General features: G+C 31.8%; 1 protein-coding gene across 3 annotated transcripts; it reads right to left on the bottom strand.

The window, feature by feature from the left end:
- Window positions 1-1,097: 1,097 nt before the first annotated feature.
- On the bottom strand, window positions 1,098-2,855 carry LOC131055101 (bidirectional sugar transporter SWEET3b). Of its 3 annotated transcripts, XM_057989748.2 has the most exons (6): window positions 2,747-2,853; window positions 2,606-2,642; window positions 2,289-2,511; window positions 2,038-2,196; window positions 1,834-1,953; window positions 1,098-1,483 (listed from the first exon to the last, which is right to left on the bottom strand). In XM_057989748.2, exons 2-6 carry the CDS (start codon window positions 2,620-2,622, stop codon window positions 1,295-1,297), a joined length of 708 nt encoding a protein of 235 aa, XP_057845731.1. In that variant the 5' UTR covers window positions 2,623-2,642; window positions 2,747-2,853; the 3' UTR covers window positions 1,098-1,294. The 3 variants fall into 3 exon arrangements, with proteins under 3 accessions (XP_057845731.1, XP_057845730.1, XP_057845732.1); XM_057989747.2 differs by having other exon boundaries at window positions 2,606-2,855; XM_057989749.2 differs by lacking the exon at window positions 1,834-1,953 and having other exon boundaries at window positions 2,606-2,855.
- Between the last annotated feature and the right edge of the window lie 20,331 nt (window positions 2,856-23,186).

The raw sequence follows: 23,186 nt of genomic DNA, 5'->3' as shown, positions 1-23,186 counted from the left end.
GAGTGGCTTGGCTCAGCAACAGTTTGCCTCTCTTTGTCCGAAGTTTTCGCCTCTAGGTGGCCTATGGATGAGGTAGGATCAGCTACTAGTGGTGGCAACAATTGGTCCTCGGCTAGTGGTGGTGGTGGTTAGCTAGAGTCTTCAAAGTGGCTCCCTTGGTTGGCTTAAGCAATTCCACCAACAAGGAGTGAAGATATAGAGGAGGGAGCGATGAATGCTGACGAGGGGTGGTCCCTTCATGATGTCACCCCAGACCCTACTGATGTATCGAGTAAAGAGGATGATTAGGATCCCCCCTTTGCCTCCCATTGGTATTGCTCTCGCTACTTAAGTGGGTTTTCTAAATTTTTTATTATCATGCTTTAGAGACATTGTCTCTGTAACTTTGAAGAATGACCTTTTATCCTCCTATATTTTAGTGTAGATATATGTAAATTATTATAAATTAATAGAATATAATACACATATTCATCAGAAAATTATTATATAAAAATAAATTCTAATTTAAATTAATTAAAAAACAAATTTTAACAAATAATATTAATAAATTATAATATTTCCCAGATCACTTCTTGAAAATCGAAACCCATAACCGCACCCAAAAATACTGTCAAATGACAGATAATTGGGAAAAGTACCGTACAGAATTACTCTATTATTTTTTTTGGGTAGGGTCTCATATTTGTGCTGTTGTGTAAAAGTTGGGATCATACCTTGTTAAAAATAAAAAAATTGTAAAATATCTACAAGTAACTGACTTACTAAAAATACAAAAGGGTAAACGCGTTAGGGTAAAGTAATATTAGAAGGTACAATTATTTCATGATATTTTCTCGCTCAATTATTGCGGAGACACAGGAAAGATTTAGCGAGCTGTAGAAACGAAAATAATTTGAGTAAGGAGGACACAATCCCCATACTCATCTATGTTAGAATAAGGTTTTTCACTGCTTATCAAACATAATGGAATACCATTTTAATTACGAACCACTTTGATATGATTTTTCTAAGCTATAGTTTTCCTACTGTTGAAATAAGAATAGCCTGGGAAAACACTATTTTCACCATGAATGGCAACGCAAAAGAGAAGAAGATGATGATATGTAAAACAGTATAATACTAAAGTTTTGAGGTGGAAGTAGTCATTATACTCCGAAATCAAACAATATCAAAGATAATATAATGACAATCGTCTGGAGAGGCTCAAATTTCTTATCAGAGAGGAATTGGAGGAACTTATTCTAAGAATTACATAAAGTTGCGCAAATTTCCTGTCAAATCTGTACTCTGAACTTTATGTCACTACGAGTTTTATCGATGGTAGCTTACGCAACTTTACTGGAAGCTCTATAGCTGTATTGTCTACTAGCACAGGCACTGCTTCCAATTTTAGATCTTCAATTCGTACTCGACTCTTTTCCCAATAAGTGCAGTATATTATCATCTGAACAGAAGCAAGTGGTATTCCAAAGAAATTCGGAATCTGGGTGAATCATAAATTACAAAACAAGTGAAATCAGCTCAGTCACAGAAGTTTTATGTGTATAGATTATAAATTTAAAAACTATTTCTGGGTTTGATTGTGCATGGCAATTTTTATCAGCAATGTTCCAAATCACACTTCGTGATTCATCATCAGGATGAACAAGAATATCAAGGGGATGAAAGGTCATCTTCATGGTATTCTTGTTCATCCTGATGAATCAAGGAGTGTGATTCAAAATGTCGATGATAAAAATTGGCTTAAACAATCGAATCTAGAAATAATTATTGAATATTAGCATGGCTTGTGGAAATCTGATAGCTTTATATAGATTATCAACATATGATTACCATGATAAGAAGATCTTTGCTCAGAGCACCATACATCAACCACAACACACTGCCTAGGAAAGCAAACATTAAGAAGTAGAAGGACATGCACTCCACACTCTTGGTCCTATACACCACTCTCTGTATAACAAACATATATCAGTAATAATGTTGAAATGTTTCAGCGTCATCAATCATGTTAAAAAATTTACTTAATTTACTCACAATATCTGAAAGTGGAGATCCGTAGAGCAGGATGGAGGCGACCATTCCAGCAGTTCCAACGAACACTTTCCTATGGGCTGCTTTCAATCCCCACATAGAAGTTACTGCAGTGCTTGCAAACACCACCAAGACTCCTCCAACCATCAGACCCATTCTTCTCTGCCATGCCATTCATATCTTATTAACTGGAGGTCCAAAAGCTCAAGTGAAATGATGGGGACTACTCATATGGGGAAGTAGATAATACTTACCTTTGATTTGGGTGGAGCAAAGCGGAGATAGATGGTGCAGAAGCAAAACTGGAGGAGAAAGCCAAGAGCGTTGGTACCCATTACAAGACTATTCTCCCATCCATTGCTTATGAGAGGGGAGCCATACAAGGTGTATACAAGACAGTTTAAAAGGCCTATTGCATAGGGCACCCCTGACATCTCTCCCGTTGTCTTCTTCTTATTCACTCTCCAAAAGATACATCTGCTCATCAAAAAGTTAATAAAAATTTAGCTATATTTACAATATATGAACTACCCTCCGTTGGACAAAAAAATGTTCTTATTGTTCTACTTACAGTGGTGCTCCATACATAAGCAAAGCAAATGTGCTTCCTGGATCACACACAAGCACACCAATATTAAGTACAAGTAGAGCAGCTATGATTCATGACAGTAACCTAAAACATTGAATTTAAAACAAGAATAATGTTGAATACAGAGTAATGAACTAAAATGCCAGCCCCGCAACGTATGAGTTTATTCATTATTGGTTTTCTCTCAAAAAGATAAGAGAAAACAAATGAATTACTCGTAAATGGTTACAAGCTCTAGGGTTGTCCTGCATATTTAAAGCTGTGTGTTTCACCCGTACCTACGGGTGCTTCCACCGCCCAAGTTCATGTGTAGAGAAGGGTATAGAAAATAGGAATAAATGATATTTACTATTTATCATTGTAATAAAGAAGAGATAAGTAAGAAGGGGTAATAAAGAAAACATAAGTAAGAAGGGAAGGGAATCATTTAGATAAGGAAAATATCATTAGAAATAAAAGAAAATTTATAGTTTTTGGATAAAGATTTTTATGTGTGAAAAGGGACTTTGAAAATGGTTTATTGGTTAAAGAATTAAATATTCTATGAATAAATCATTAAATGTAATGAACGATGATCTATTTCTAGATACATGAAAAGATGCTCCCTAGTTTACTATCTCTATTTTTTTTCTCCTCTTTTTGAGAGAAAACCAATAATGAATAAACTCATACGTTTCGGGACTGGCATTTTAGGTCATTACACTGAGTTTAATCTTATTCTATTTTTAAATTCAATGTTTTAGGTTACTGTCATGAATCATAGCTGCTATACTTGTACTGAATATTGGTGTGCTTGTGTGTGATCCAGGAAGCACGTTTGCTTGCTTTTGTATGGAGCACCACTGTAAGTAGAACAATAAGAACATTTTTTTGGTTGAGTCGAGGGTAGTTCATATATTGTAAATATTTCTAAATTTCTATTAACTTATTGATGAGCAGGGTTATCTTTTGGACAGTGAATAAGAAGACAACGGGAGAGATGTCAGGGATGCCCTATCCAATAGGCCTCTTAAACTTTCTTGTATACACCTTGTATGGCTCCCCTCTCACAAGCAATGGACGGGAGAATAGTCTTGTAATGTGTAGCAGCGCTCTTGTCCTTCTTCTCCAGTTTTGCTTCTGCACCATCTATCTCCGCTTTGCTCCACCCAAATCAAAGGTAAAGTATTATCTACTTCCCCATATAAGTAGTCCCCATCATTTCACTTGAGCTTTTGGACCTCCAGTTAATAAGATCATATGAATGGCATGGCAGAGAAGAATGGGTCTGATGGTTGGAGGAGTCTTGGTGGTGTTTGCAAGCACTGCAGTAACTTCATGTGGGGAAGATGAGATGTTTCAAAATAAAAATAGAGACTATATATCAATGATAATGATAATGATAATGAGATGTGCATTACACAAATTTTACACGAAGATAATACCATTTACAGAATTGATTCTTATGGTCAACCCTTCTATTATATAATAAAATATGATAGTTATGATAAGGTACATTAGAGGGATCTCAAAAGCTTTAAAAAAGGGAATGTAAATGTACTCATAGAAAAAAGGTTATAGATGAATGATCCAATTTCACTCAATATATAGAGGAAAAAATAATGGGACCAAGTCATGAAAGTAGAATATGATGTATTAATAAAGAATCAAATTTAGGAAATTGTGTCATTCATAAGGGTGGATTGTTATTGGCTATAACAGGTTCAAATTAAATTCAGATGGTGTCATATAAATCTTCAAACCAATGTCAATCTATAGAAATGGGGATCATTAAAAGTTACTATTTTCTTCTATAAAAATTGGATTCAATTGTTAAAGATGTGACGTAGAGGTGGGGGTAACATCAAACAACATACAAGTTATATTTAAATGAATTCAAGGTGCATTCCAATTACACCACTTGGATACATTGCTTCTTTGGTCTATTTCACACATGTCATCTAAACTTCAGTGAAGAAATATAATATTGGCCTGAACATGGACTCTCACTATGGATTTTGATGGCACACAAGTCATCAGTATTTCAAACAACTCAACAATGTATTATTTTATTAAACCCTCATGACAATATTTACTATGAAAAGTCACACAAAAATATCCATATCTTTCCCCAATGATCAAATAACCCAAATTCCTTTGTAGGAGCCTTGTGAAGCAATGTAAAGAAGACTCTCACCAAGTTTGAGCATTTTTGGATGATGCAATACAACGTTATAGTTTTCTTAATGCTTGTTGGAAACCCTAGTTTTATCACAAACCTGCTCTCACTAAAAATGCCATAACTCGTTAAAAAATTAATGAAATTAGATTAGATAAAAAGTAAATGAAACTAGACTCATTTCTCCACCTTTTCTCATTGGTTTCAGACCATTATTGTATCTTACCAATCCATAACATACGTTTCTTTCAGACTGTTATAGAAAAATCAGTCATTCAGGACAACCTGCACCAAAAATGCCATATCTTACACAAAACTCAATAAACTTTAATGAGACAAAGCTATTTGGAAACTAGAAACAAATATATTTCCATCCATATATATAGTCCTCAATATGAGGCCATCAAAAGATCGTATAATGACACATTTCAGACTGCAAATTCTGAAAACTTCAGAAAGAATTGTAAGGATGCTACAAAAATAAGTTTCTTCTTTATTCCATCCTTCTCCAAGCCTCTCCAACCTCCAAATTTGAGTTTGTGAACTAAATTTATACAATTTACATCATATTAAACTAACCAACTAACCTACAACTACCCATAAACCACTTTTAACAAACTTTTAAAAAGTTGTCATTAAGTTGCAAAAGTTGCCTTGACCATGTTGACAACATTGGAGAAAATTTTACAATTTTTATGCAAATGACTCAAAACTTGACATAATGATCCAAAATGATCATGAATAGTGACAAATTACCTTAAAAAAATTAAACAACACAAATATATATATATATATATATATATTATTTTCCTCTTGTAGGCATATTAGGTCCTGAGGGTGCTTCTGTACCATACTCCCCATGGAAATGAAACTCAAGTCCTTTGAGTGAGGACCTGCAACAAAACTATGATTGATGTCCTTCTTATTTAATTTTCAAAGTCTCCTCTGATTTGGTATACATTTCCAATGCACTAGGTACTAGAAACATGCATCATCTCTTGAATTTGGACCATCACTATGCTTCATTTTAGGTAGGCCCCAAGAATGAAAGAAATTGCTCTGGAAAAGAACAACCAAGAAGTGTGAATCAACAAGAAGGTCAACCAAGGATTTAGGAACATTAAGAAAGACCCAAAATAGATGCACATGCCAAGAAACCACTACATAAAAGAAGAAAACCAACTGGTTAGCCCCAAACTGCTCCGGAACCCAAAAACGGTCAAACTAGAAGCAATATCTTGCCAGAAAAGAATCCAAATAGACTGATAATCTAGAATTAAGCACAAGAACCAGCCTGGAAACCAAAGATATGATATGCAACGAAAATCAAGCAACTACCGGAACATACCGGTAGGAACACACAAAACTACACACTAAAGTGAACCAGAACTAAACTAAAAGCAAATATTTTTGGTTGATGCAAGATTGCCCATAGATTGGGGAAGCTCTTGCATCACTTGGCCTTCCTATCCTCCTACTTGGGTACTTGGACCTATCAAAGGGAATGTGTTACCCTTTCCAATCTGATTTTCTTGATTCTTGCCTTGGAATAAACATAATAACAAATTCCTTGACAAAATAAAACTGTTTAGTATCAATATTGTTCATGAAATCTTGGTCTTGTCTCTCAAGTTGTCTTGGAGACTTTTTCCACTCCTTTACAACAACACCTTGACTCTCAACCTCATCATATAGTTCAACACTATCATTCCCCTCTACTAGTTCATCATCAATATTAACCTTATCAGAAATAACAACATCCTTATCATCAACCTCAATAGTAGTATACCCTTCAAGTTTTTCAATTTGATTATTAGACTCAAACAACTGAAAATGACATGGGGATTCATCCACATCTACATCTATATTTTCCTTTTAAACTTCTTTAATACTTGATGATATCAAAACAATCATAGGTGTTATTACCTCCTCATTTTTTACCTCTTTTATTGTTGTTGTCCTTGTTTTCCTTTTCCTCTTTTGAATGATCCTTTTGATGGGCCATGTGATCTTCTTCATAAGTGTCAGGTGCCAACTTTGTTGTATTCTTACCTCTAATTCTTCCATCTCTTTCTTTTTTTGTTCTAATTCTTGTCTCAACTCTCTACTCTCTTTTTGCCTCCTCTCTTTTTCTTTCCTCTTTCTCTCTTCCTCTTCTTGTTTCTTCTTCCATGAACCCTCACCTCACAAATAATCCCTCAATGCATTCACCAACTCTCTCTCTTCTGGTTTCATCTTTCTTCACGTAGGTCTCTCCTCTTTTCCTCTACCTAGTCTTTTGGCAACCAATCATCACATTATCCTCTTCAACCTGAACCAATACACACACACAAACAACAAAATTTCTTGCCCAAACCTTCTGAGCTATGATACCACTTTGATCCAGAGGCGGGGGTAACATCAATCAACATACAAGTTATACTTAAATGAATTCAAGGTGCATTCCAATTACACCACTTGGATACATTGCTTCTTTGGTCAATTTTACACATGTCATCTAAACTTCAGCAAGGAAATATAATATTGGCCTGAACATGGCCTCTCACTATGGATTTCGATGGCACATAAGTCATCATTATATCAAATAACTCAACAATGTTTTATTTTATTAAATCCTCGTGACAACATTTACTATGAAAAGTCACACAAAAACATTCATATCTTTCTCAAATGATCAAATAACCCAAATTCCTTTGTAGGAGCCTTGTGCAGAAATGCAAAGAATACTCTTGCCAAGTTTGAGCCTTTTTGGATGATGTAATACAATGTTATAGTTTTCTTAATGCTTGCTGGAAACCCTAGTTTTATCATAGACTTGCTCTCACTAAAAATGTCACAACTCATTTAAAAATTAATGAGATTGGATCAAATCAAAAGTAAATGAAACTATACTCATTTATCCACCTTTTCATATTCGTTTGAGACCCCTATTGTATCTTACCAATCCATACCATACATTTTTGTCAGACTATTATAGAAGAATTAGTCAATCAGGACAACGTGCACCAAAAATGGCATATCTTACACAAAATGCAATAAAATTTAATGCGAAAAAAATGTTTGGAATCTAGAAACAAATATATTTCCATCCATATATTATAGTCCTCAATATGAGGTCATGAAAAGGCCATACAATGACATGTTTCAGACTGCAAATTTTGAAAACTTTAGAAAGCAATGTAAGGATGCTACAAAAATAAGTTCCTTCTTTATTCCATCCTTATCCAACCCTCTCCAACCTCCAAATTTGAGTTTGTGAACAAAATTTATACAATTTGCATCATATTAAACTACCCATAAAAAAAATTTAACATATTTTTAAAAAGTTGTCATCAAGTTGCAAAAGTTGTCTTGACAATGTTGACAACTTTGGAGCAACTTTTACAATTTTTATTCAAATGACTCAAAACTTCACATAATTATCCAAAATGATCATTAATAGTCACAAATAACCTGAAAAATATTAAATAGCACAAAAAAAAAGCAAAAATATAAACTTTTCCTCTTGTAGGCATATTAGGTCACGAGGGTGCTCCTCCACCAAGATGTGATAAGAACAAGAATACTATTATTTAAAATGTAGTTTCTAAACTAAATATTTACTACTAAATTTTAATATGACATTACTTTTTTACCTTTCGATAATTTGTTTCATTAAGTACTATTTAGAAGTCATTGGTTAAAAATAATTAAGAACATGTAGTACAATTATACAGTTTTTATGATTTTTGAATTCACCAGTCTTGAAAAATTAATCAATAAACATGCACATCACTTAATGTCCCCCAAAAAATCCAATGTATAACAAAATTGTAAAAATATGTTTTAAAAAACATATGAAAATATATTAAAATTAAAGAAGATTAAAATTTTAAATTATTTGAATTATTGAAAAAATATATGATTGAAAAAATAATAACTATTTTTTGTTGCAAATATATTTTATAAAATTTTATGATAAATTATATAATTTTGATAATGATAAAATTTTGACATTTTAATTCTAATCTAAAAAAATATTGTTTTCCCTTTTGCATGCACATACCAATCTAGAATGGTTGCTAAAGGCTTCAATAAAAATGGTGACGTTGATTATGAAAAAACACTTGTCCATGTGCCATTAAATAAAAATAAGGCTTCAATAAAAATGGTGACGTTGATTATGAAAAAACACTTGTCCATGTCCCATTAAATAAAAATAGGTAGAAATGTTATTTCTTTGGTTTCTACTCTCAAACATCATCTACATCAAATGGATAGCATTTATTTATTTTTTAAATTATAATATGCATCAACAAATGTATAGGATCAACCAATTTTTTTAAAGATAAAAACCATACAAGTTGAAGAATATTCTTAATGGTTGTTAGAAAATACGATTGGTAAAGTTTTTAGTTTTATGGTTTTCAAAAATTTAAATTGGATCTAAAATTATATGTGAAGAGATCTAAGTGATCTTTTTTTTGTCCTGGTTTATGTAGATTATTTATAATATATATTTTTAAAAAAAAATTTAAAATATTACTTTGAGATTTGAATTATTTTCTTAGTTTTCAATTTTGTAGATTACATGATAGATGTATTCATGTCATTATTAAAATATGTGATCTTGATCTTGATTGAAAAAATATAATTCTACTCTCTTTTAAACCTGAATTAATATTCATTGGAATTATTCATTGAAGATGGTAGATTCTCTATTATATCGAAGATTAATTTATACTATAATTAAATTATCACACATTCTAAACAAAAAAAGAAAATAGGTCATTCTCTTCCTTTGTTAAGGTCTCATATTGTCCATGTGCTATTTTGTTGCAATTTGTCTAATCTGTAATAGGTTGGGCCCTTCCCTACTTGCTTTAATAAAGAACATACATTTTGTAGTCAATTTTATGTCAAGATTCATATAAGAGATCAGATAAATCCAGAGAGAGAGAGAGAGAGAGAGAGAGAGAATCATGTAAAATATAGATAATATTATTATTGATAATAAAATAAAAAACAAAAAGATTGATATTCATTGCATCTTAAACCTTATTCAAATTTAAATTATTAATTTACAATATTAACATAATGACAAACAAACAAGTGATATAATTTATAAAAATTACAAAAATTAAAATAATAAAACTATAAAGAATGCTTAGAATAATAAAAATAGAAATTAATAAAAGAAGATACAATACTCACATATTTTTTACATTTAATTAACAGGGATTTATTAGAACAAGGCTATAAAAGCACAAAAGCTCTATTTTTCAAAAAAGGGACTTCTGTAAAATGTAAGATTGTTTAGAAGTCTCAAACATTAAACAATTTCATGTTATTATTAATATCTTTGATTTGTTTTATAAATTAAATGTTATAAAATTGTGACTAGTCATTAGACAAGTGGAATAAATTAGGTTGTCATGGATTTATTATAATTTATATAATTGTCGATAGATTGAATTTAAAAATTAATTTTTTATTATAAAAATACCATTTTTTTTTTTTAATATTTTGTTTATTATTTTTATTAAAAGAATAGAGATATGTCTTTATTAATTGTAATATACAATTTAATTTTCGTGTCTATTGTCTTGTATTTTGATTGTAATATTGTTATAATTTTAATTTATTAATAATATTGGAGTAGATTTAAAGTATTTTAAGTCTTTCTTAATTAATATTAGTCTTGTTAGACATTCAAAATATATCAAATAATCTAGAGATTTGGTATGTTGGTGAATTTGAATAATTTAGAATAAACACATCAAAAATATAATTGTAGAAGATGTAAGGTCCATTCAATATAAAATAAATCAAGTTGAAATTGAGCCACATAAAAGTTTGGCAGTGTGGTGAAGGTCTCTTAGTCATGAAAATTAAGTTTAAAGAAAATGATTATTCATAGTCCCATTATTATAATTGCAATAAAATTTTCAAGTTTGTGAAATTTTAAATTAGCATGCTTGATTATCTTGATTGACCTAAAAAGTCTTATATAGTTTTTACCAAAAACATGCTAATTAATCTAGAATGTATTACAGAAATATCATGTCTCTAATTATTGAATTTAACTTTCATAATTTCCTTAATTTCCATTTACTTGAAAGGAAACACCTTCAAATAAACTATTCTTTTTTTCCTTTCATCGAATAGACTACCACATTCCATGATTATGTTTTGAACTAAAATTAATATTTTACTTTTATTTTCACTCTATATGCTTAATTTTACTTTGATATGTAGATATAAGTGTAGAAGAAAGAGAAAATGTTATCTTGGTAAATTTAACCTCATTTATTATCAACAACAAAAGTCTATACAATATTAAATATATTTTGGAAAGAAAGATTGTACTAACTCAGAACATCTCTCATATGGAATGAGTATATATAAGAAGTCAAAATGATAATAAGACTTCTTTTGTCTTCTAGACAATCAAGGCAATCAAATCTGAAAATCTTTATTTATAATGTGAAGCTTATAATGACATTTGGTCTATTAACATAAATGCTATATTTCAATAGCTTTCTTGCATGGTGTATTTAAAGAAATAACAAAAATTATGAAATAAATAAACTCAACATTTCAAAAGACAAATATTCCTTATACTATGTTTAAACTTATAACAGTATTTTTTTGTTTAAAATCTATTAGGGGAAATGACCCAGTAGTTGAGCATGTACCAATTGTTGTGAAGGTTGTTGATACCTTTTGTTCCAAAAATTAAACAAATAAAACCTATTGTTTGAAACAAAAAATATCAATTTTTGTTAGGAAATATACCAACATTTGTTAGGAAATGTACCAATAGTTGTTAAGAAATGTACTAATATTGTAAAAAGTAACCAATCAGGTGATGCCATGTCAGCTGCACAACTATTGGAGTCTCTTTTGAATGCCTATTGGTCTCACCTTTTTTGGGGGCTGTTTTAGACACCTTGGCAAAAAGGATGCTGATGTGGCATCATATTTGATAATGTGGCCCTGAAACCTTAGTTATAAGCAGGGGACTTGCCAAGTAAGCTGCTGTAAAAAAATCAGAGTGATTTGAAATTTCCAAGTAAGATTTTGAGAAGCGCGAAATTAGAGTGCACAACTTCTGAATCCTTTCCCCTACTTTATTTTATCTTTTAAGGGAAACTATAACCTTTTATCTATTGCAGCAACTCTTCCGTACGTTTTAAAGCAAATTCAGCTCTTGGATTTACTTCTACTCTACATACTTTTGAAAAAAAATCTATTCATATTGGGCAAGCGAATATAAATTTGACTGAAAAGTTTGAGTAATCCTTTTTACTACGGGAGAGAGTGCCGTGGGATACTCGATCTTTAGCTGGCAGTTTCTCGTATCTAAAAGACGTGTTAGGATTTGCCGTGTAGGGAACTGTGCATTACACAACCTCGAGCCAGCACTTTCTCACTCCATTACATGGTAACCTAATCTTGTGGCTTCAAACTAAACATAGAAACAAAAATAGACCTTATGGGATAGTGGACAAAAACCAAAAGTCTCTTGCTAAATAAAATGAAACGCATAGTTATTGAACGTAAAATTCTCTTGTCAAGAAGTACATATATAGAAAAAGGCGTAAAATTCTCTTGTCAAGAAGTACATATATAGAAAAAGGTTTGTTTACATTGTGTTGATTAGCATGAGAAGGGTCTGGATTCAGTAGAAATCAGTCATCAAGATAAATAAGGCGAATTTCATAATAAAAGTAAGATTTTCTATTGGATTTCTAAATTATTATTAAAGAAAAAATATTAGACTTATCCTCATCAATTAGAAGTTGCAAATGCATTCAATGTATGTCTAAAATGAATAGCCTTCTTGATTTTAGAAAGATGATCATCATAAAATTAAGACTGGAGTGATGATCAAGATCCCTAGCCTCCTTATAACATTGAAGTATTCTATCTACTCTGTAATAGTTAAGGAACCATCCAAAAACCTTAACTATAAGAATGGAAAGATAAAGAAAAATATGACTGTCTTGTGTCACAACCTTTGAACAATAAAGAGAGAAGATTGCATACAATTAATAAGAATAGAGAATGGAAAAGATGCCACATAGCTCAAGGACCACTCAATCCACCCTAAAAAAATTCAAAGGTAGATAGTAGATCATTGAGGAAGTTCTATCAAGCCCTATCATAAGCCTTTTCACATATACAACTTGATAAACATAAATATATCATTAGAGAAACTCTAGAATGAATCACTTCTAAGTCTATAATGATAACACCAAGAATCAAATGCCCCTTAACAAAGCTTCTTTAGTGCTTATAGAATATCATAGAATATAAGAACTATTTCAAATGATCAATAATTATTTTAGTGATGATCTTATATGAGACAATAGAGAAAGCAATAAAGTGGAACACTCAAAAGTGTTTGCCTCCACTCTTTTATAAACCAATGCAAAGAAACTAGAATTGATTGATTTAATAATTTTTTTTGTTAGTTTGATATTTATGCAAAACATCTAGAATATCATTGTTTAGTATGTCCTAAGATTATTGGAAAAGCTTATTAGGTAATAATCTACATAGGGAGATTTACCTTTATTAATGTAAAAAATAATCATTTCCAGTTCTTGAATATAAATAGGATCCATAACTAGACCATTCATTTTTATAGAACTAAGGAAGGGATGTAGTCTAAAATAGTTTGTTCCTCCTCAATAATTGTGGAACAACTTTCCTAAAAAATAGAAGAGAAATACGCAAGTTTCCTATTAATATCCTAAGATTAACACAATTAATTTTCTTGAGGAGAGGTGATAGACGAAATAATTACCACTTCTCCATTATCTGACTAAATTATGAAAAAGGGATGCATTTTTATCCCCCTCTTGAATTTAATTACTTCTTGATCTCTATTAATTGAAAATATAATCTTAAATATTCCATCCATGGTGCTCTTTAGAAAGATGTGAGTATTTTAAAAGTCTCTCCCTTGTCAAATCAAATTTTCTAATCTAAAAGGAAATAAAATCTAACTTCTCTTGCACTTGTATCTTTTACCAAAAAATACTACCCAAAATAATTTTGTTCCACTATTTGAGCTTGAGCATAACTAAATAAACAAGACATAACTTTAAAAAGTGACAAATTTCTCTCTAATTAACAAGTTGTCATATTTTCATGAATAGACTAGTCCTAAAGCCATATTACTTAAAAATTGAATAAGAATATTTTATGAATAGAAAAATAAGATGAAGAAAACTTAATAGGGTGATGATTCAATCCCTATTAAAAAAAAATAGAAAATCAAACCCAGAATTCTCCATCCTAGCTATAAAAAACTAGAAAATCACTCTAAAATTGAAGTGGGGTCACATCTCCCATTATTCCAAGAAAAAAATCCACCTCTTGGTTTAACATCAATTGGATAAGAAAGCCATAACTCTCTAAATAAGGTTGGAGAATTCTCTAGATAATTAAATCCTTGAATTTTTTAATCAAGACTTGGGATAACATTAAAATTACCAACTAAGATCTAAGAAATATAGGCAATCAAAGAGTAAAAAAAATATGGAATCAAAAGTGAAACTTAACTTGTAGATATTTTAGAGAGTAAATGTCAAGGTAAAGAAAATGGGGATATTTGAATCAAAATAGGAACCCACCAAAGCGAAAGATTTCTTACTCACTAACCTAGAAGAAGATTTAAGGAAATGAGGGTCCCATATGAAAGATAACCCTTGAGTAGGACCTTAAGCTCCAATACATTAACATTAACTATCTTTCCAAGGCATTGATAAATAACCAACATTTCCTCAACATAAAGTTTATTTCTTAGAGAAATTTTATATAAAGCTTATAAACTTTCAAACAAACTTTTGATAGGGGGTACTACCCAAAATAGTACATTCAATAAAATTAATAGCATTTTTGAGATATTTCACTCATGTGTTCCCCAATTATTGTTGCCTTCTCCTCATCTATTTTTATCCCCACTTTTAGAGATTATATGCATGCCATTTTAAAAATACAAAAACCATTGATGGCTCAACAAAGTATGAGTTTTATTCTTAAAAAAATCCTTTAGCACCAATTCCGTGAATAGGTTTTTGAATGCAAGAATCTATATAATCTTCAAAAGGAGTAAATATCAAAATTGGAGATGTAATAATTAAAATATCACTTGTAAATTATTTTCACTATGATTTGTAACATTTATAGTCCATTCATATAGAAATATTGAGCTTCTAGTAATGTGGATTTAGAATTAGAGAGATAAAAATATTAATTAGCTAAAGGCTTCTTAACAAAAGTAGGACCAAGTTCCTCAAAATTTTTAAGAACGTCAATATGATAAAATGACACCTAGAGAGAAAAATAATGATTTTATAGAAACTCTATAGAGAAAGAACCCAACTAAATATTGGAAGCTGAAATTTTCGGTTTCTTAGTAGCATATTCTCCCTTCTCATAGTTCTTAACAAGTCTATGAGACAATTGCAAATATGTTTTATTACTTTAGCAGGGAAGGGGCCCTGAACCTTCAAAAAATAGCAAAACCAGAGATCAACAAAATAGCCTTAGGCATCACATAGCCAGACAACCAACAAGTAAGATGCAAACCCTTAGAATTGATCAAAAACTAATCTACAAAAGTATCTATGCTTTTAACATCCTCCTATACTGCCTCCTACCAATATTGATAAAAATCGCAAAAAGCTTCAACAAAAGTCCATAGTCATAGCAATGTCCATAAGAAAAATAAACCCTATCATACTGAGATGGCATGCCGGTCCAGTTAACCATAGGTCCACAGAAATAAAACAGAGCATAATTAACGAGGAAATAAACTAAACTAACTAAACCAAAATATTAAGCACGAACCATCCAAAAAACCTTTGACCAACAACACCTAATCATCCTTGATGAGATTCCAATTTCCTGACCAAGTGCTTCATCTGCACCTGTTAGACTTCAGAGCACAACACATTGCCTTTTGGTTCATCCTCATGTATATTGTCTTTACCCTTTAGATTTTTGGCTTTCTTCTTCATACGACTCTATCCCGAAACAAACTCCATTGCTGCTTTCCTCATAACTTCATCAGTGATAGTGCAGAGGGAATGTATACCATCCCATGAAAGCCTATAACCTTGCCTCTACTCCTCCACTTTAGCCTCCAAATTCACGACCTTGACCTAGAGGTCAATAATATGGCTCTTCAGCTATTTGGTAGTGATTTCCTCATTATTAATTGGAGAATTTTGGGAAGAGGATGCCATTTCATCATCATCGAAAGCCACTGAAGATGGGGAATTTTGTTCAATGTTTTATTTTTCTTTGTGTGATTCACTTAAACCCTCCGAGACCTCTCTGCTATCATCCTTTGAATCATCATAAGAGGAGACGTCATCTTCCTTAGGGGTAAAAACTTGAACAGGATCGAGGGAAGCCTCTTTAGTTTCCAATTTTTCTTTTTTGTTCTTGGAAAGAAGGCAAGTCGAGTGCCTCTCACCAGAGCTTCCATCACGTTTCTCCTTATCATATAGGTTTTCCTCCTCCACCTTAGAGTCATGAAAGTCCAAATCAATGGTTATCTACTTCTTGCTAGAGTCCTCAGTTTTCCTAGCTTTAGGCGGGCTATTTTTAGGGGTCACAACTTTTCATTTTTTTGGGGTCATTTTGAGCAATCCAACTTCAAGGGATTCAGATGCTGGCTCGACTTTGGGTTTTTCGCCCTTATTTTTGAAAGAAAGGGTTGGCTTGTTCAATGGTAGAGGATGATGGGGCAGACTATTGTAAATGTTTTGATGATGGAGAAGAGTGAATAAACAAATTAGTTGTATATATACAATTGATGTCAATTATAACATCTAATAAAACATCAATTTGGAGATATTTGACCTGGTGATGGCACAACCTCTTGCTCCTAGTTAGAAATGTGTGATAAAAAATACAACTTGCACCTTGGTAGTAGAAAAATATGAAGTGGGTTGTATTTTAGCTTGTGCCCCACTAGTTTTGGTAATGTTTTCTTTATGGCACAAAATCATAGTCCATTTTTCCTTAGATTTCAAGGAGGAAGCCTCCATAGATTGAAGACCCTCAACTAATTGGTGGAGATTATTTGACTCAAGAATCTACCAAAGGGAAATCCTTAATTTTATGCTAGGTGAATTCACACCAAAACCAAATTTTGGGTATATTAAGGTAAAGAATCCATTGGGTGTGAGAAAGGCTATCAATTTGAATGTCAATTGGCCCCTTCAAATATTTGGATACATCAATCTCAATGCAAATACATTTTTGAAAATGAGTTTGGTAAAACCTGCAAGGCTTCTCACATATAACCTTTCTCAAAGAGTAAGGAATGGGATGCAAAAATTTATAATGTGGAAGGAGCAAACACAAAAAATAAAGCCAAACTAGCACATAAAGTTTTTTTCATTTGAAACTATTAAGCCTTGGATTTAGAATAGAAAGACCAACAAAGTTGAGTGAACATACCAAGGATCATTTTTGAGGATAGCCTCAACATGGTTGGCCTTAGAAAAATGAAAAATAAACAACCCCTTAGTGAGGTTCTTAGACAACATCAAGCTAGAACCCCATGTGGGGCCTAGTGCTTGTTAACCCATTCCTAGAGATTAATTTTAGGGGAAGTACTCCCCACAAAATATCCTATTATAGTCAAATTTTATAACCATTTATAGGCACTATCAAACCTAGAGATGGCTAAAACTGCATCAATTGAAGATTTAGAATGTGTTCCCCACGAAATACCTTCAAACCATTCTTTGGGGACACTTGCTCAAAGGAGTCATTTTGTAGAGCTTCCAAATCATTAATGCCAACATGAACTACAACATTCAAGACATTTCAAGGCATATAGAAGATAAATTTTAAAAGGCCACAATAAATGTGGGAGAATAATGAGTTTCGTGTGCTAAGGGCATGAAATAACATTAAAAAACACAAATCGTAATAGAGAACAACACAACCAACTTCCCAACAATCATTATACACTAAATTTGGAGTTGGCATGCTAACCTAGTGTATTACTCAATATTTTTTGAAAATTTCAATTTATTGTTATATATAACTAATAATTTCAAATTTAGAAAATCCTTTATTCGTTATTTAAATAATTATTATTATATATTTATATTTTTAGCTGTAAGTATTAATATATATTTCAAAATTTCAAATTTTTAATATTTAAATATAAAATAATGAAAAAATTATGAAATAAAAATCAAGTTATTTATTATATAACTTTTAAGAAATGAAATAAAATAATATGTTTATATTCTATTGGATTATATTTTTCAAAAATTATTTTCATTCAATTTCCTATAAATATATGCCAGGTTATATTTAAATTTTTACATTTGCAATCACATATACTACTATAAAGTCATATGTAGATCCCCAAGAACAGAATGCCTCATATGAATGAATGAAAGATTTTAATGACGTCCATGAGACTAAACAATCTATTGGACCAAGATCAACATCTTTAGTTTATCTTTATATTCTTTTTGACATCAAATCTCCTATAGTCAATTTTGACTAGGAGGTTGGTTGTCTAGTAATCTTATCTTCTTCAAATAACTGGTGCATGATGTCCACCTTCATGCCATTTTCATACTAAGTTTGGATATCGTTATAAGTCGTGCACCCCTTTTTGTAGAATATCCAAGCTCTTTTGTCCCATGTTACCATGGGTATCTTTCACCTACTCATCTCAGACCTAAGATGATGTGATCCTATTCTCAATTGTGCAACTAGAATCCTCTCTTTCCCTTTAATAGCTAGCTACCCCTAAATATGTTTTTTCAGTGGTTCTTTGCTGGATTAAACTCTTTGATGTAGGGAAGAGGACCTAGCAGTTGTGCACCCTAACTTTGTGCTACTCAAAATCCTACGTGGAAATTTCAAATCACTCCCAATTTTTTACAACAACTTACTTGGCAAGTCCCCTGCTTATAACTAAGGTTTTAGGGCCACATCATCAAATATGATGCCACATTAGCATGCTTTTTGCCAAGGTGTCCAAAACAGCCCAAAAAAAAAGTGAGACCAATAGGTGTGCAAAAAGGGCCCCAATACTTGTGCAACTAATGTGGCATCACATGATTGGTTGCTTTTCACAACAAATGGTATATTTCTTTCAATTATTGGTACTCATCATAGCAATAACAACTGTAAAGTCACAAGTATTGGTACAATATTGTACAAAAATTGGACATTAAATTAGCAAGTAGATTGCAGCTATTCTGGCTCAAAAAATGTACTAACATACTACAGAAAGTCGCATAACTCGTAGTTACGGATGCATCGCAAACTGTTGATCGCGAAAGCGAAAGCTGTGATTTTTCGAGGGTGTCAATAACACGAACGTTTTGCGTCTCAGCTAGTATCAAGGTATTAAATCAATAATTTCTATCACAAGAATTGGAATGCACTCAACTACTCAATCTTTTCCCCTAGTATTACAATGTAAAACATAATTAACTAATTTAATCAACCTATTGGACTAAAATATAAAATGACTCATCAAATTCAAGTTGGGGGACGGCACTATTATTCGCTGTCGTTACGTCTGTGCTGAAAAGCCATCTGGTACAGTACCCACCCCCACGTTATTTGTCATCAAAAGTACCCGACATCATTGTGGTCGGCACATTATAAATAGCTTCGACAACTTCATTTTACCTCCCTGGACCGTCATACGCCACGTCAATTGACGTAAAAATATTGTAAACCGCGTTGCCGTGAATGATATATTACATTATAATTGATATTGTAGATACAAAAGGACATCATAACGTCCCCACAGTTTTTCTGATTCAAATATATTTCAAGAGTTTTCAGTCATAAAGGTGTGAAAAGTAAATATTCCCCGCCACACCTGGTTACAGGTAAACGACGGGGATTTTTTTAATGAAAAAGACTATGCATTAAGAATAAATTGAATCGTACAGGAAGATCTTCAAAACGACAGAAAGATTTTTTATTCTCTTATTAGAATGTGTTTTTGTATTGCCTGCCAATTACCGTGACAGATTTTCACAGCTGTGTAGTGGCTTATAATTTGTTTTGTTTTCCATCGTGCGTACTCTTGTATCTTGTATTGGGCGTTAGCAAGAAAGAAAAATCCAATTTGCCGTATGAATTGCAATAAAGTTGTTGCAGCTAAGCAGAAATTGAGGAGGAGAGTACAAGTGAAGTGACCACTCAAAAATACTATTTTTAAGTAAAGTGATGATATACAATTACCCTAAAAAAATATCTTCTTCACTTTACCCCTGTGAGGGGAGAGGAGTCAGAACGTGTGCACCTTAATTTTGGGATCTACGTAACATTCTATTAGTCAAAGATAATTTTTTCAACTCCACCAGACAATTGAGCTGGCTACACCAAATCAAAATTTTACCCACTGATTCAACGATTGTCAAGTCATATTTTATTTCACATTTCTTATATTATGTTATTTTCATTTAAAAAACCATTCACATCCATATATGGTAAGATTTCCACCATTTCATTAACTACTATATATAAAGTAAGGTCATTAAATATCCTTTATCATTACATTAGACTTAAGTATTTAATTTTAAAATTAAATGATGTATTTAGCAATTTTGCATAGTGGTGAAGTGATGTTGCCCCCCACCCTTGAGGGTCCTCCCCCTTTAGCTAAAAATGAAGGGAGGGGCAGAGGGGGGGGTCAAGGGCATTCTACAAGGAAGTGGGCGATGGAGGAGTCAATCCATGATAAGGAAAGCTACTTACTTGTGTAATAACTAAGATCATAATTTTCCAAATCTTTTCAATTTATATCATTTGTTAAAAAATTAATTATTATGATTATAAAAATCATGCGACTCTCCTAGTTACATCTTTCATTTTATAAAAAAAGATAGTTGTATATTCAAGAGACAAATGTCATTTCAAATAATCAAGGTAAAAATGATTCTTTAAATTTAAATTAATTTTATGGCATATTAATAAATGTAGACATAAAAAATACATACAACACTCATTTATAATTTTATTTTGTTGGTGTGAAAGAAGTATTTTAAGTAGCATGTTCATCACCTAGTTCCTAATCAGGCATGTTACTTAAGTTTACTTAGGTTACGAAAATTGGTCCTAAGAATATTTATAGAAGTCTTAGTTGTCATGTGATTGCATCTTATCACATTTACTTTCTTGTTTCAAAAGTTATCAAGTTGTCTCAAGGCATAATATTAAGATGAATTGCGTTATCTTATACAAACCTATGTTCACCTTGGCCTATATAACCAAGGGGTCTTCTTTGTAATCTCACTCATGTTATAAGTAATCTACCATTTGCATCCTTGATGGAATAGAATTATTCTTTCATAGTTGAACTCTCTTGTTCTTTCATGAAGTGCCTAGATCTTGGGTGGCTATAATATTCAGACATTATTGCATGGTATAAAGCATTCTATACCAACTCTTACATGGTATCAGAGCTTGTAGGATGAAATTTTGTTATTCAAATACAAGAGATCTATGGTGCATATCATGGTGGATAATAAAAAGTTGAGTTTGCTCTTATTTTGCATCAAATGATGATTTGGAAAATTTAAAAAAATTGATTGAAACACTAAATTTGAGGGTTTGATCTTCATGGATTTGTATTGCAAGTCAAAACAAAAGCTTATTGGTACAAATCTAAGCTACCCATTAGGTTCATGGGGCTTGAGAAACTATCTTTTTCCTTTTTTCATCCAAATTAGACATCGAAGGCTAGATCTGGGAGGTACTAACCATTTAGAGCACTCTAGATAAAAAATTATCTACCATCACACTTAAAAGGCCCAAATTAGTGTAGATTAACAATCATTTAGTCCAAATTAGAGCACTTGACCTAAGGTTGAGGAAAAAATTGCTCCCTCATTGTACAATTGTATAACCATCATCAATGCACCTATGTAGAAAAAATATAGTTGCAAGTCACAAAAAATTTGGTTTAAATCCCTTTTTTATATTTTTCAAAATTTATAATTCAAAATCAATTAAAAATATACTAATCTAAGTAATTACATAGGGTGCACCTTTGTAGGTAGGGTACATTACTAGTATTTTATAGTAGGTAATTCATTGTATATAACTCTATCGTATGCCCATGGTAGTCTAGGTTAGTCAAAGAATATTTCATAACATCTTCCCAACTATTGACCAATTGAAGAATATTCCAGGAGTTCAACATGGATATTCCATCTTAGGTGCTACAATAGAATATTATAGAAATATTTGGGTAAAAAGACATTCTAAGGAATATTCCCTATTGACATAAGTATTGCATCTGCAAGGATTGAAATCTTTCCCCCCTTGCCATTTGCATTTTGTTTTTGTATCATGGTCAACTTTTAATGCCCATAACTTGGTCATCCAACCTCAAAAATATTTATATTTGGGGTAGAATATCACAATATTCATAGTGATCTAATTGATTTTCTATTTTTTCTATCTATATTTTATAGATTCTCACAAGTGTTGCTATGTAGTTCTCACTTTGGGACCTTCCAAGGCTCCATTCTCGCTCATACAAAAAAAAAAATTGGGTGCCATTTTTTTTGTTGAGAAGTATTACATTAGAATAGTTTTAGAATAAGTGATTAATATTAAGCTAGTAGGTTACTTTGTTAGTTGCATTCATCTAGGAATTTATTCACAAGAAAATAAGGCTTTAAGCAATGTAATATCATTTGAATGAATCAATATTTCAATTTTTATGGTTTTACTATTACATTGTAGCAATGGTTTGATCTATTCACCATTTTAAAATGACATTAGAGAAATTATCTTTCTTGTGACCATGAAGAACAATTTTTTTTAATTTTTTTCTAGAAGTATGAAATTTTCTGGCATCTCAACAAAGTTTTAAAATTCAAAATGTATTGGAAAGTTAAGAAGTACAAAAAAACCTAGAAATCATTTGACAAAATTATTAATATTGTGCAAGCTATTCAAAATAGAACTACTGTGTGGACATTCTTGTGTGCAACTTTCTGGTGAACTATTGGAGTACAATGAACACTAAGAGGGGGGGGGGGGGGGGGGGGGGTGAATCAATGTTCACACAAAAAATTCACTTTTCATCAGCTTTATCAAACTTTATTTGTTTATGCAATATAAAGAAAGAAGAAATGAACAACAATATACTCAAGCATACATAAGAACAAGACATAGACAAATGTCTTGAGTGGAAACCCTCCTAGGGAATAAAACCACTCGAAATACCTCACTGGCTTATCTAAAAATTTATTTCTTACATGTCTCACTGGCTAAGAACCTCATTGATTACAAAATTCCTCATTGGCAAAGATGTGCCTCACTAGCAAATATGTGCCTCACTAGAAATCACAACAACTTCTCACTCACTTTTGAATTTCATACATAGAGTAT

The sequence above is a fragment of the Cryptomeria japonica genome, chromosome 11 (genome assembly GCF_030272615.1).
Source record: "Cryptomeria japonica chromosome 11, Sugi_1.0, whole genome shotgun sequence".
Classification (NCBI taxonomy): Eukaryota; Viridiplantae; Streptophyta; class Pinopsida; order Cupressales; family Cupressaceae; genus Cryptomeria; species Cryptomeria japonica.
The sequence above is the reverse complement of the archived record's forward strand: the minus strand, read 5'-3'. Positions and strand labels throughout refer to the sequence as shown.